The following is a 12,327-nucleotide window of genomic DNA, read 5'->3' on the forward strand; positions in this document are numbered from 1 at the left end:
TTTAATGAAGTATAGTTGATTTAAAAAGTTTCAGGTGTACAGTAAAATGATTCAGTTATATATATGTGTGTGTGTGTGTGTATATGTATACTGTTTTTCAGATTCTTTTCCATAGTTCTGAAAGTTTTTTGAGAAGGGAAATAACATCCTTCTAATCTTTGGAGTTCTAGAGCATTGAACTAAAACCCTACTTAAATTGCAATGACTAGTCCAAGGACATCAGATAATTCTCTTAAATCCTTAGCTGCTGGGGTTAGTTTCCAGTGTCACCCGCCTACTACTTCACTCACTCTTTGAGAAGGCCAGTGGAGGAAGGAGCAAGTAGCCAGCTTCGCCTGTTGGTATCTTCAACACATCCAGTGATTCTTATAGCAGCAGTTTCCCAGGCTAGATCCCAGGTTCAGATAGTGGCCTCCCTTTTTTAGGACATGTTATTATGAGTTTTAAGAACTGTAATCTTGAAAATCCTTATGATTCCAGGAGCTTCTCTGGTAATTTGCTTGTCTTTAATAGCTGAAAAATGAAAAGAGTTTAACATAGAATTGTTGCTCCAAAAAAATAAGAACTTGAAGATACAAATACAATAGGTTGGAAAACACTAGTGTGAACAAAACGAGTCTTTTGTAAAATCTCCGTGTGCTCGGTGAACAAGGACTGCTAATTACGTAACTGTCAGTGATATTTTCTGGCACGGTCTAACGCCAGCTTCTTTCGGTACAACAGCTATGAAAATGCCTAGAAGTAAATCACATTTGCTGAGTGCTGTGGGCAAACAAACCCATGCCTTATCTCTTTCAAAGGCAGCCATGGAAAATACATGATAAATTGCACAGTTCAGTGAACATGTTATGTCATTGTGAAATGATTTTGATTCATGGTTATGTATTTATTGCTAAACAACTGACAAACCTCAAGGTATCAGAAATATCATTCATGGGGGTTTGCTATTTTCTCTTGCAAAATTCAAGTGCTATGAAGTGTTTTTCTTTTTTATTTAAAATACTTTATTGAAAGTGATATTTGCCACAGTCTTTGGAAATAATTTTTTAAATTATATGAATTCCTGCCAGAAGTGTCAAAGAGCTGTGCTAGTCGCTAATATTTTTATCATAATGAATAATTCATATTTTTGCTAATATCCTTTTATGAAAATTTTATAGCTAAAAATAGACAAAGTTGTAAGCCAGTGTGATTTCAGGATAGGATTAAAATCTCGTTTCATATAGCTTATCAATATAATGAAATTTTTGAATGTTTTCTGTGCAATAGCAGTAGAATTAAGAGTGAGAGAATTATATTAAAGAAGATATTACAGAAGTGGCTTTTATGCAAACATAATTCCTTTCCCATGGTCAACATATCTTACTATACTCTATCCATTGCTGACTCTCTTCAGTTTAAAGTATTAAATAATTAAGCCATTTTCTACTTGAAACTTACAGTTATTTTTTACTAATTTTTCTTTCAATTGGTGCTTTTGGCATCAGCATTTGATGTTTAAAACCTTTTCTTCTGGTGTTAAAAGCAGCAGGAAAGGTAGCCTGACAACACACAATATGCACGAGGCATATCGTAAGCACTTAATAAATGTTAGCTATTCATCAACAGATGTACTCTCACATTGTGTCTTGTTTTTCTAAATCTCGTAAACCAAGAACCACTGTTTCTCAACTGGTGGTTTTGTTTTGTTTGTATTGTTTTGTTGTAATCATGAAATTCTTCTTTTCTGAGTTTTATAATCAAGTATTTTAACGTGGCTTTGTATATTTTGAGTAGTGCCATTGAGCTCTTACGAATAAAATAACAAAGAAAACCTTGCCTGATGGTAGAAATGATAAATTATTTCTTAGGTATATTAAAAGGGATTTGGGTATTTCTAATATATCGCCATCATTTAAACCTGAATTCATTTTATTTTCCTTTAGTATATTTTAACCAATTGACCTTTACATATACTTTGCATTTATTAAATTAGGATAAGTTTTAGTAGCCTAGAAATACGATTCAAAACATTCATAGTGTTTTTCTTTTAGCCTTGGAATATGACAAGCCTATTCTCTAAATATTTACATCATTGGAGAATATCTATGTACTTATGCTGATTCTGGCTTAACATTTTCAAAAATAAGTCTGTTAAATTAAATGTAAGCTTTCAAGGGGAAAACCATAGATCTTGTAACTTGATACAAGTATTGCAACATTGCTTACAGCATTTTCTTGGAAGATTTTTATGCCCTTCTACTACCATGGCTACTTTCACCTTTATGTTCAAAATTCCCAAAATGTATCTGTATGAGGATAATTTTAAAACATGAAATTTATGCTGCTATAAAGGAGAAATCCTTTATAACAACGTAAATCCGTTGTCACCAGAAATTTCAGTCTAAGTTTTACATGAAAGGGAACATATTTTATCTTTACTGCCTCATTAAACTTTCTGGAAATGGCAATATTCTAAAATATTCTAGGTGGATGACTACATATGTCTGTATTCCTTCTGAAAAATTCAAACATCAGTAAAAAAAAAAGACTAAACGAATCATTTGTTCTAATAATTAAAGCAGTGGTATTTTCTCTTCCATTTAATTTTGCCTTTATGTGTAGATGTTACTTTAAGTCAACCATGTCTCGCCTGCACTTTTTGAGTGAAATAGCCAAAACCACCATTTCTCAGCCAAATGATGTTCCTATTGTTTCAAAGGTGACGTTGTATTTAAACCTTAATTCTCTGTGTGTTTTCGTTCACATGTGTGTGCCTGGATTGTGTATGTTCACACACATGTGCTTGCACGTGTGTTTATGTTTGTGTGTGTGGGTGCATGATTTTTTTGTACATTCACGATATGATAAACTGCATTGTGTTGCTAAGAACGTGGACTCAGGAAGCAGCCTACCTGAGTATACATCCCAGCCCTGCTACTTCCTAGTTGTGTGAATTTGAGCAAGTTCTTTTAACTTCTTGCTTTCATGTTCTCATCTTACAGAGTTGTTGTAAGATTTAAATAAGTTAATATATGTAAAGCATTTTGACTACCTAATCCATAGTATTTAATAACATATTAGCATTACCGTTATAATCATTATCATATATTCATTTACTCTACTTTATTTCTAAAGTCATATTATTTATACAAATGCATTGGTGGGTGATTATTACATATGTATTTCACTGAAATGATATTAAAGGTGTGCCTTGCTGTATGTCAATTATAGCTCAATAAAACTGGAAAAAAAATTTAAAAGATATGTCAACGGAATATTTTGGATTGTGATAATTTGATTAGATAAACTGTTATCATTGGTGAGAGGAAACAGTTGCGAAAAAGCAACAGAAATTGCATAACTTGGTGGCTCACAGACGACATATCAAATATCAAATATACTAAAATGCATTCAGGGACTTCCCCTGGTGGTTCAGTGGTTAAGACTTCGCCTTCCAATGCAGGGCGTGTGGGTTTGATCCCTGGTCAGGGAGCTAAGATCCCACATACCTCGTGGCCAAAACACCAAAACAGTTTCATTGTAACAAATTCAAAAAAGGCTTTTAAAATGGTCCACATCAAAAGAAATCCTTAAAAAAATGCATTCATTTGTTCAAATGTAGGCCTGTTGTACATCTACAGTGTGCCAGGATTTCGTGTTAAAATGACACATGGTACCATATGATCCAGCAGCAACCATGCTCCTTAATATTCACCCAAAGGAGTTGGGAATTCATGTCCACGCAATGTTTATAGCAGCTTTATTCATCATTGCCAAAATTTGGAAGCAATCAAGATGTCCTTCAGTAGCTGAATGGATAACTAAACTGTGGTACATCCAGACAACGGAATATTATGGAGCACTAAAAATAAATGAGCCATCAAACAATGAAAAGACATGGAGGAACATTAAATGCATATTTTTAAGTGAAATAAGTCAACCTGAAAAAGCTGAGTACAATATGATTTCAACTATATGACATTCTGGAAAAGGCAAAACTATGGGGACAGTAAAAAGATAGTACAGATGAACCTATTTGCAGGGCAGGAATAGAAACGCAGACGTAGAGAACGGACTTGTGGACATGGGAGGAAGGGGAGGGTGGGGTAAATTGGGAGATTAGGTTTGACATAAACACATTACCATGTGTAAAATAGATGGCTAGTGGGAACCTGCTGTATAGCACAGGGAGCTCAGCTCAGTGCTCTGTGATGACCTAGATGGGTGGGATGGGGGAGAGGGAGGAGATATATGTATACATAGAGCTGATTCACTTCATTGTGCAGCAGAAACTAACACAACATCGTAAAGCAATTATACTCCAATTAAAAAAAAGACACGGAGGAACATTAAATGCATATTTTTAAGTGAAATAATTCAATCTGAAAAAGCTAAATACTATATGATTTCAACTATATGACATTCTGGGAAAAGCAAAACTATGGGGACAGTCAAAAGATCAGTGGTTTCCAGCGGTTGGGGGTGGGACGAGGGATGAATAGGCAGAACACAAAGGATTTTTAGGGCAGGAAAACTACTCTATATGATACTATGATGAAAAATACATGTCATTATACATTTGACAAGCCCATAGAATGTACAACACCAGGAGTGAACTCTGATGTAAACTATGTATTCCGGGTGGTAGAGACGTGTCAGTGTTGGTTCCTCAGCTTGTACACAAGTGCTCCTCTGGTGGGGATGTTAATGATAGGGGAGGCTGTGCATGCATGGGGGCAGTGGGTTTATGGAAAATCTCCGTAGCTTCCTCTTAATTTTGCTGTAAACCTAAGACTTCTTTAAAAAATAAAATCTATTAGGGAAAAAAAAAACAAGATAAAAATAGAACAAAGCAATGAGTACTTTTCAAAAATTGCAAAAATATGTGCTAATATGTAATGCCCCAAGAAAAATGTCTTCTAAATGTAAACGACCACCATTACAAAAAAACTACATATTACTGCAATAAAATATTCAACTGAACTATTAAAAAATGAGAAATGGTGTGCCTTCAACTACTAGGAATAAACATTGTAGCTGCCTAAAGCATAGTAGGAAAAAAGTAAGATAGCAGTGTCGTGTAAACTGTGCAAATTTAGAATGGGTTTTCTCTTTCAGGGAGCACCCAAACCAATAGCCATTGAACCATGTGCTGGGAACAGAGCGGCGGTTCTGACTGTGTTTCTCTGTCTACCACGAGGATCATCAGGTGCCCCTCCCCCAGGGCAGTCAGGTAAGATGAATGAGGCACCATCAGCAGTTAAGCAAAACATGCAGACGGAGCAGAAGAAGTAAACAATACTACCAGATAGCACAATAAAGACATTTACGAGGTTCTGATTTACAGCATGGTAACATTTTATTAGAATACAACTTCTACCCAAATATCTAGATATCTGCCTTGCTATAAATTCAGATTTGCAAGTGTTTCTGTTAAAAAATACGTGTTGAATATATGTGTGTATTTGTGTATAACATAACACATGTATGTACGTACGGACACACTTCAATTTGTTGTTGTCATTGCAATGAGTAATCTCACTAGCAGGGCAAAGTGACCCTTTTGGGCAGCTTCTTTTCTCCCAGTATGTGTGTCATATGGGATGCCAAATTAGAAATACGATTAGAAGCTTGTTTCATAAATATGGAATCTAATTAGGGAACTCACTTACATGTTTGGAATGTTTTGCGGCATCGGAGGATAAAAGCTTGCTGCAACCATCCTGGAATATTGAAGATAAGTTCTTGCTGTCAGCACCGGACAGGTGCGGTTCATGGACCCAAGGACCCTCTCCTTCACTTGAGCACAGCCAGCCTTTTCCTCTGATTCTCCTTTTCCTGCATAAAAAGTATACTTTGAATTCGAGGTAACTCTGTGTATCCTCTTAGAGATCTTCTCATTGCTTCGACAGTTGTCCACATTGTAAACATGCCCCGTGTTGAGTATAACTTGTAACTAAATCACAAACCACGCTTGTTTCTCTCTTTGTGCATATCCCCTTCCATCTGCTTACAATTTCTGATTATTCTTTCTCCCGATTGTTTTCTTTAAAGGACTCTTGGTGAAATGGATGCTTTTTGAGGGTCAGGGTGATTTCAAATCTTTCTCTTCAGTTCCCCTTTAGGATAAAATAACGTGCCAGAGATCTGGCAGGTTCTCAACAGTAGTTGATGGTAAACTCAGCTCCCTGCTTAATTTTCTTTCCTTAGTTCCCTAGTTAGCTTTGACCTTGCTCCTCACTTTCTTGATTTGTGTCCAACGAGACACAAAAATGGAAGCCACACTACTTTATACCTTATAAATTTTAAGATATTTATGTAACGGAATTTTTCCCTTACAGGGACAGAGGAATTCCATCACCTTTAGACTTGTCATTTATGGTACCTGGTGATATCTTGTTGCAGGAGTTTCTACCCAAAGTTCATTTGTAGATGTTTATTCAATGAAACAAACCTTCTCATATGTTGAGCCAATGCCTTACTTTTCTCCTTTCAGAACAACCAAGGTAAATGGGATGCAGTAAATAGAATAGCTTGGCACTGGTCAGATAAGATGGATAATTGTAGGTACTGTGCCCAGCTAATGGAAGTATTGTTTCAAAGCTGGGATGATTTCCAATACAAACACTTTACTAATGAAAACAAGTCTGTGTGATATACACCAAGGTTCTTCTAGATCCTTGACAAGATGATGTACTGATGGGCAGAGTGAAGGCGACTGCCAATACGCTGTCCCTTTAACCTTTGAAATCTTTTTGACTGATTTGAAAAAGCCAAATAGCAGTGTGGACCATTACCTCAGCTGTGTTTTATTACAGATGCACTGCAATTACTAATGGTAATGGGAAATTAGACGTGCACAGTGTTTTACTCTTCACAAAGTATTTTCCTATTTTTCACATTTGATCCTTACGACAAGCCTGTGCCACAGGTATTATAAAACTCACTTTATAAATGAGAGACTTGGTGTATATAAATCTCTGTATTTCTATACTCAAGGAATTATTGGAAAAACATTACAGTAAAGAGAAAAGCAACAACAAAAAATACTTATTACTAACATTCCAGGTAATTTTTCCTGATGATCTATAGCAGAGAGCTTATTTCTCTAGAATCTACAGCCTGTGTCTTCACAAAGCCAAACATTTGGAGGAGTACTGAAAATGTCCCCAGGGTTCACACAAGTAGGCAAAACCTTGAGTTCATTCACAACACTTTTTGCGGTGACTGTAGATCGAACTACGTTGAATATCTGTGTGAATAATTCAGGATGAGTTTGTTCTTGGTTTAAAAAAAACTAATAAAATTTCTCTAGCTAACTTTATAGGAGTAGGAAGAGGAAGAGTCATTGATTCTACTCCTTCAAAGTAAAGCATTGTCTTCTGTCTGCAGTCTACTTTGAAATGCATCAAGGACATAATGTTATTGATGGATGGATAGTAGGATGAGTAGAAGGACAGATATGTCATAAAGCAAGTAAAGCAAATGTTAATGGTAGAATCTAGGTGATGGGAATACTGGAGTCCATTTTAAAATTCTTTCCACTTTGCTGTATGTTTGAAATTCTTTATGGTAAGATGTGGGAAACAATAAAAGTTTTTGAAAACTCCTGACTTTACTGGGGGAAAGTAAAGGCAGTGCCTATAGAGAGGAATTTTCTAATGCTCACATCTATGTTTTCCCTAAACAAGGCAAATGCTGACACCAGTATACAAATGAAATGGCTTATTTTTTCACTTTTCATCAAGATATTTGGTGTGTACCCAGTCAATTAAAACTTAACATAGTATCATCCAATATTTGAGAGGAAATGCCTTCCAGTGATAGTTTGGGAACCATATTGGTTCTCGGGAGGGAAATATTGACATTGGTTATCTCATTGCTAGAGTTTGGCTTATCTCATATCTTTACAGGAAGTCCATCTGTGTGCCTATGCTTATCACAGTGCCCTGTGTTTAGAAAGCAGTTCATAAATGCTCTTGATGATTATGATAATGATAGGAAACCTGGGAAACATGACCTTGAGCAACCACTTCTGTCTATGAGACTCAGTGAACAACAATAAAATGAGCAATTGAACTAGAATCCATTCATTGATTCTCAAATTGCACAGCTAGGAGCCTTATGTGCTGAAGAGCCTCCTCCAGCGTTGGTGCAGGGTTAGAGGTTAGGGGAGTTAAGAAGGAGGTACTGGGCTTCCCTGGTGGCTCAGAGAGTCCGCCTGCCGATGCGGGGGACACGGGTTCGTGCCCCAGTCCGGGAGGATCCCACGTGCCGTGGAGCGGCTGGGCCCGTGAGCCATGGCCGCTGAGCCTGCGCATCCGGAGCCTGTGCTCCGCAACGGGAGAGGCCACAACAGTGAGAGGCCCATGTACCGCAAAAAAAAAAAGAAGGAGGTAGTGGAGTAGCTTCATGGACAGACCCCTGACCCCATCCCCACTGTGTGAAGGACAGGGCGCCCAGAGTCTTCTCTTGGCTCTTGGGCTATTTATGTCTCCTAATGTGAGTGTATCTATTCAATGAGGAATAAGCATTAATTATTAGATTAGAAGTTCTCTTGCAATACTTTGCACAGTTTCTAATTTTTTTTATCAGGCCCTTTTTTGAAATGTAGCTTCCTAAATGTCGAGTGATGCTGTTCATAATGCACTCTTCACTACTATGAATGAAAGCATTTAAGAGAAGGATGAGTTTGGGGGTATGGAGAAGATGGAAGCATCCCATGAGCGTGGTGGTTTTCTCTCAGAACCTGAATGCCAGCACTAACAAATAAGTGATTCGGAAACAAGCAGGGGCTAGTTCTGGCCATCTCTTTTAAGTAGCAAGTAGTGGGTTGTTCTTTTTTTTAATTCAAAATATGGCATTGTCTTTGGACTTTATTCTCTTTCTACCAGCATATATTTCAGTAATATTTAGCAAGTAATAATTAGACATGACCCTTTAATGTCTGTCTAAAATGTGTGACGTTCCCTTCCATGGCTCTCATCTTAGCAGAGGTCAAAAGAGAAACTGCAGATTCATCCTTTAGATTACCCCATGCAGTAATCTTTCCCTTCTTCTTCTTCTTTTTTTTTTCCATATAATGAATTTAGATGTTTATGAGCAATTCTCCCTCTAGGTGGCTTGGGAGAGTAAAAGCAAAAAATATTAAATAGGCTTTTTGGCACTCCTGGAGCTGGGCTAATTAGGTTCCCTGCTCCCCAGCCCTGTAAACCTGCTGCTTCATTCCTGTATTTTCTGTGAGCAACCACTGCCAGCAATGCCAGACTGTCTTGGGCTAAAGTGGGATTTCTGCTGTTGATATATGTACACAGCCACTTCTCTTCTGCCTCAAAGTGGTTGGAAGACTGACCTCCTCGTAAAAACAGGGCATATCAAGTAACCCTGCTGCGTGTCTCCAATCACCTTGGACAGCAAGGTCCCCAAGCATTTTAGAGTCACATTAAGATGAAATGTGAACAAAGTAAATAGAGCTCTTCAAAAGCATAAACTGAAAATGATCATGATTGTGTCACTTTGTGATGAAGGATTATGGATTTCATAGTTTATGGATTCTTAGTAATGTGAAGCGGATTAACTTTTCTCACTGGATTCAAAATCCGGTGGCCCAAATGTCCACTGCCAAAAGGGAGATAAGTGCTTCACCTAAATGTAGAACTTTGCCCTGATCTTGCCTTGTGTTTGGCAAAAAACCAAACCAAAACAAACAGAAACTGCTGGAAAGTCTAAGATTTTGAAACTTTTTTCTTTAGGTTTAGAAGTTTTGGCAGGATGACCAGATTATTTTGAAAAATCTAGAAATATTGTACGATGTTTAAAAATGATAGTCTACCCACAGTGTCATGGGTAATAATAATGACAAGAAGAGAACTTTGGTTTAGTCAAATGGAAAGAGGAAAACAAGAACTAGTAATTCTGAGCACTGAAGCAGGTTCTTTGCATACACTAATTCTTTTAACCCTCTTAATGAACCTGAGAAGTAGCTATTATTATCCCACTTTTACAGATTAAAAAAAAAATCTGGAAACTCAAGAGAGATTAAATGACTTGTCCAAGGACCAATACAGCCAGTGAGTGAGTGAACCAGAATTCAAATTCAGGGCCATCTAGATCCTCAGGCTGTGAGACTCTCCCTCATCGCTGTGCTTCTCTGGATAAAGATACAGGGGTACTCGGGATAGCCCATATTCCAGAAAAAGCTTTACATTCAGATCAAAGAGGAAGGACCTGGAGTGTTCTGCTAAGCATTGGACTTAAGGGGGCAAGAAGGATATATTTACCTTTCCTAGTGATTTAACTCCAGAAATTTGGTAAAATGCAAAGGTGCACGTGCCATGACACATCTGCTAATGAAAGTATGACTCCGTTGTGTAATAGCAACTTGGGGCATGTAGTTATAGGAAGAGAACTTCGGCTTGTATGTGTGAGTTATGGGCTTGGAGTCCCAAGTCCCAAGATGTAGATCCAGCTCTGCCACCAGCTAACTGTCGCCAAGTCTTTTCATCTCTGGGTCGTAGTTTCTCATGTATAAAATGACTGGATTGGGCTAGGAAATCCTAAGATGGATTTCACTCTACTCCTGTTGTACAGTTCTACTATAGATTATGCTAAGTCATACCAGTTTCGGGTAGGAAGAGCAAATAACTTGTTTCTAAGTAGTACCTTATCTTTCCAGCTGCTCAGGTCCAGTTAAGAAGCTATATTCCCATGTATATTGCTTGTTAGTGAATAAAAATAATTAGCACCAATCCTTAATTTTTAAAAATAATTTTAGTCCATTTCTTCTTTTAAATTAATTTATTTTATTTATTTTTTGGCTGCTTTGGGTCTTCATTGCTGTGCACGGGCTTTCTCTAGTTGGGGCGAGTGGGGGCTACTCTTTGTTGCATTTCAGGGTGGCTTTTCTTGTTGCAGAGCACAGGCTCTAGGTGCGCGGGCTTCAGTAGTTGTGGCACGCGGGCTCAGTAATTGTGGCTTGCGGGCTGTAGAGCACAGGCTCGGTAGTTGTGGCGCACGGGCTTAGTTGCTCCGCAGCATGTGAAATCTTCCAGGACCAGGGCTCGAACACATGTCCCCTGCATTGGCAGGAGGATTCTTAACCACTGCACCACCAGGAAGTCCCGGATCCTTAAATTTTAAAAAAATTCTTAATAATTTTATTAATAAAGGTTAGCTCTCAATCTTCTCAGCATGTTTAGAAGATGTAGATCGTTCACATTGCTCCACTTTAGAAATAAGTAAAAGAAATCTCATAGCACCAATGAGAGGTAGAGGGGTCTGTACATCTCAGAGATGAATTGGGAACAGACTCCAGGTCTGCTGGCTCTCAGTGCAGTACTCATGCCTCTGAAGCCAGTTTTTTAAAGCTAATTTGCATTTTTCAGAACCTTCTGGAGTTTCCTGTCCCTTAGGACTCTGTTTTCTTTCCATAACTCTGCCACAATACCTTCACACTTGTAGAAACACACCTGTTGATCTAATCTTAGCACTCTTTTTTTGAGGTGGCTGGAATAAGAAGTAAAACTACTGAATTGTATCAAAACTTCATTATAAAAATCTGTCATGTTAGTGACCTTTTAAGCGCAAATTCAAATATTGTTTACATCCAACATATGGGTCTTCATAAAAAGAAAGAAAAAGTGGGCACTCATGGCAAAACAAGCTACAAAATTAGGAAAGAGAGCCCAGGAAATGACAGAGATAAGAACAAATGTCTGAGATTATTGTTAATAATACGACTTTGTGTCAAATAAAAAAAAACAACCCTGATATTAAAAGTAAACAAAATCAACAGTAGAAGCTAATTTTATCTTCTATCCAAAATATAGTTATTATGAATCTTCATTTGTTACCTTTATTCATTCTAGAAATATTTAAAAGTATCTGCTGCATGTCAGGCACTGGATATATGGTGGTGAACAAAACAGAATTCCTGCCCCCGTAGATTTTAGAGCCTGCATGGAGATAAACATGAACAAATAATCATGCAAATAAACCCATAATTATAAAATATGTTGTTTTATGAATAAAGAGTAGACAGTGTTATGAGAAAGAGGTGAAATAACACTGATGTACAATTGCTAAGCTTTAATATCTTTCCATAGTAGTAACAAAATGGCAAACGTAGTCATTAAAACGCCCTTTCCTCAGTTCTCACTTGTCATCACGTCTCTGTAGTGTTTGTTGAATATTCCCCATCATGCCTCTCCAACGTCTGGAAACTCCCTCTGGTGTTCTTTACCTCAGTCTATCACAGGTGCCTTCTTAGAATTTACTTAGAGATAATGCGTGTAGAGCACCTCCCCTCTGTTCGTTACGTGCTTCTTCTGCCCTCTGAGTTCCCAT

At 37.6% G+C, this 12,327-nt stretch overlaps 1 protein-coding gene across 1 annotated transcript in view; it reads left to right on the forward strand.

Annotated features, from left to right (window-relative positions):
• ATRNL1 (attractin like 1) overlaps nt 1-12,327 on the forward strand; it is a 679,297-nt gene that overhangs the window by 566,891 nt on the left and 100,079 nt on the right. Inside the window, exon 28 of the mRNA XM_060125653.1 lies at nt 5,101-5,215. Coding sequence (XP_059981636.1) covers nt 5,101-5,215 — 115 coding nt within the window. The remainder of the gene's footprint in view (nt 1-5,100; nt 5,216-12,327) is intronic.

This window comes from Lagenorhynchus albirostris, chromosome 16 (genome assembly GCF_949774975.1).
Source record: "Lagenorhynchus albirostris chromosome 16, mLagAlb1.1, whole genome shotgun sequence".
In the NCBI taxonomy this organism is placed as follows: domain Eukaryota; kingdom Metazoa; phylum Chordata; class Mammalia; order Artiodactyla; family Delphinidae; genus Lagenorhynchus; species Lagenorhynchus albirostris.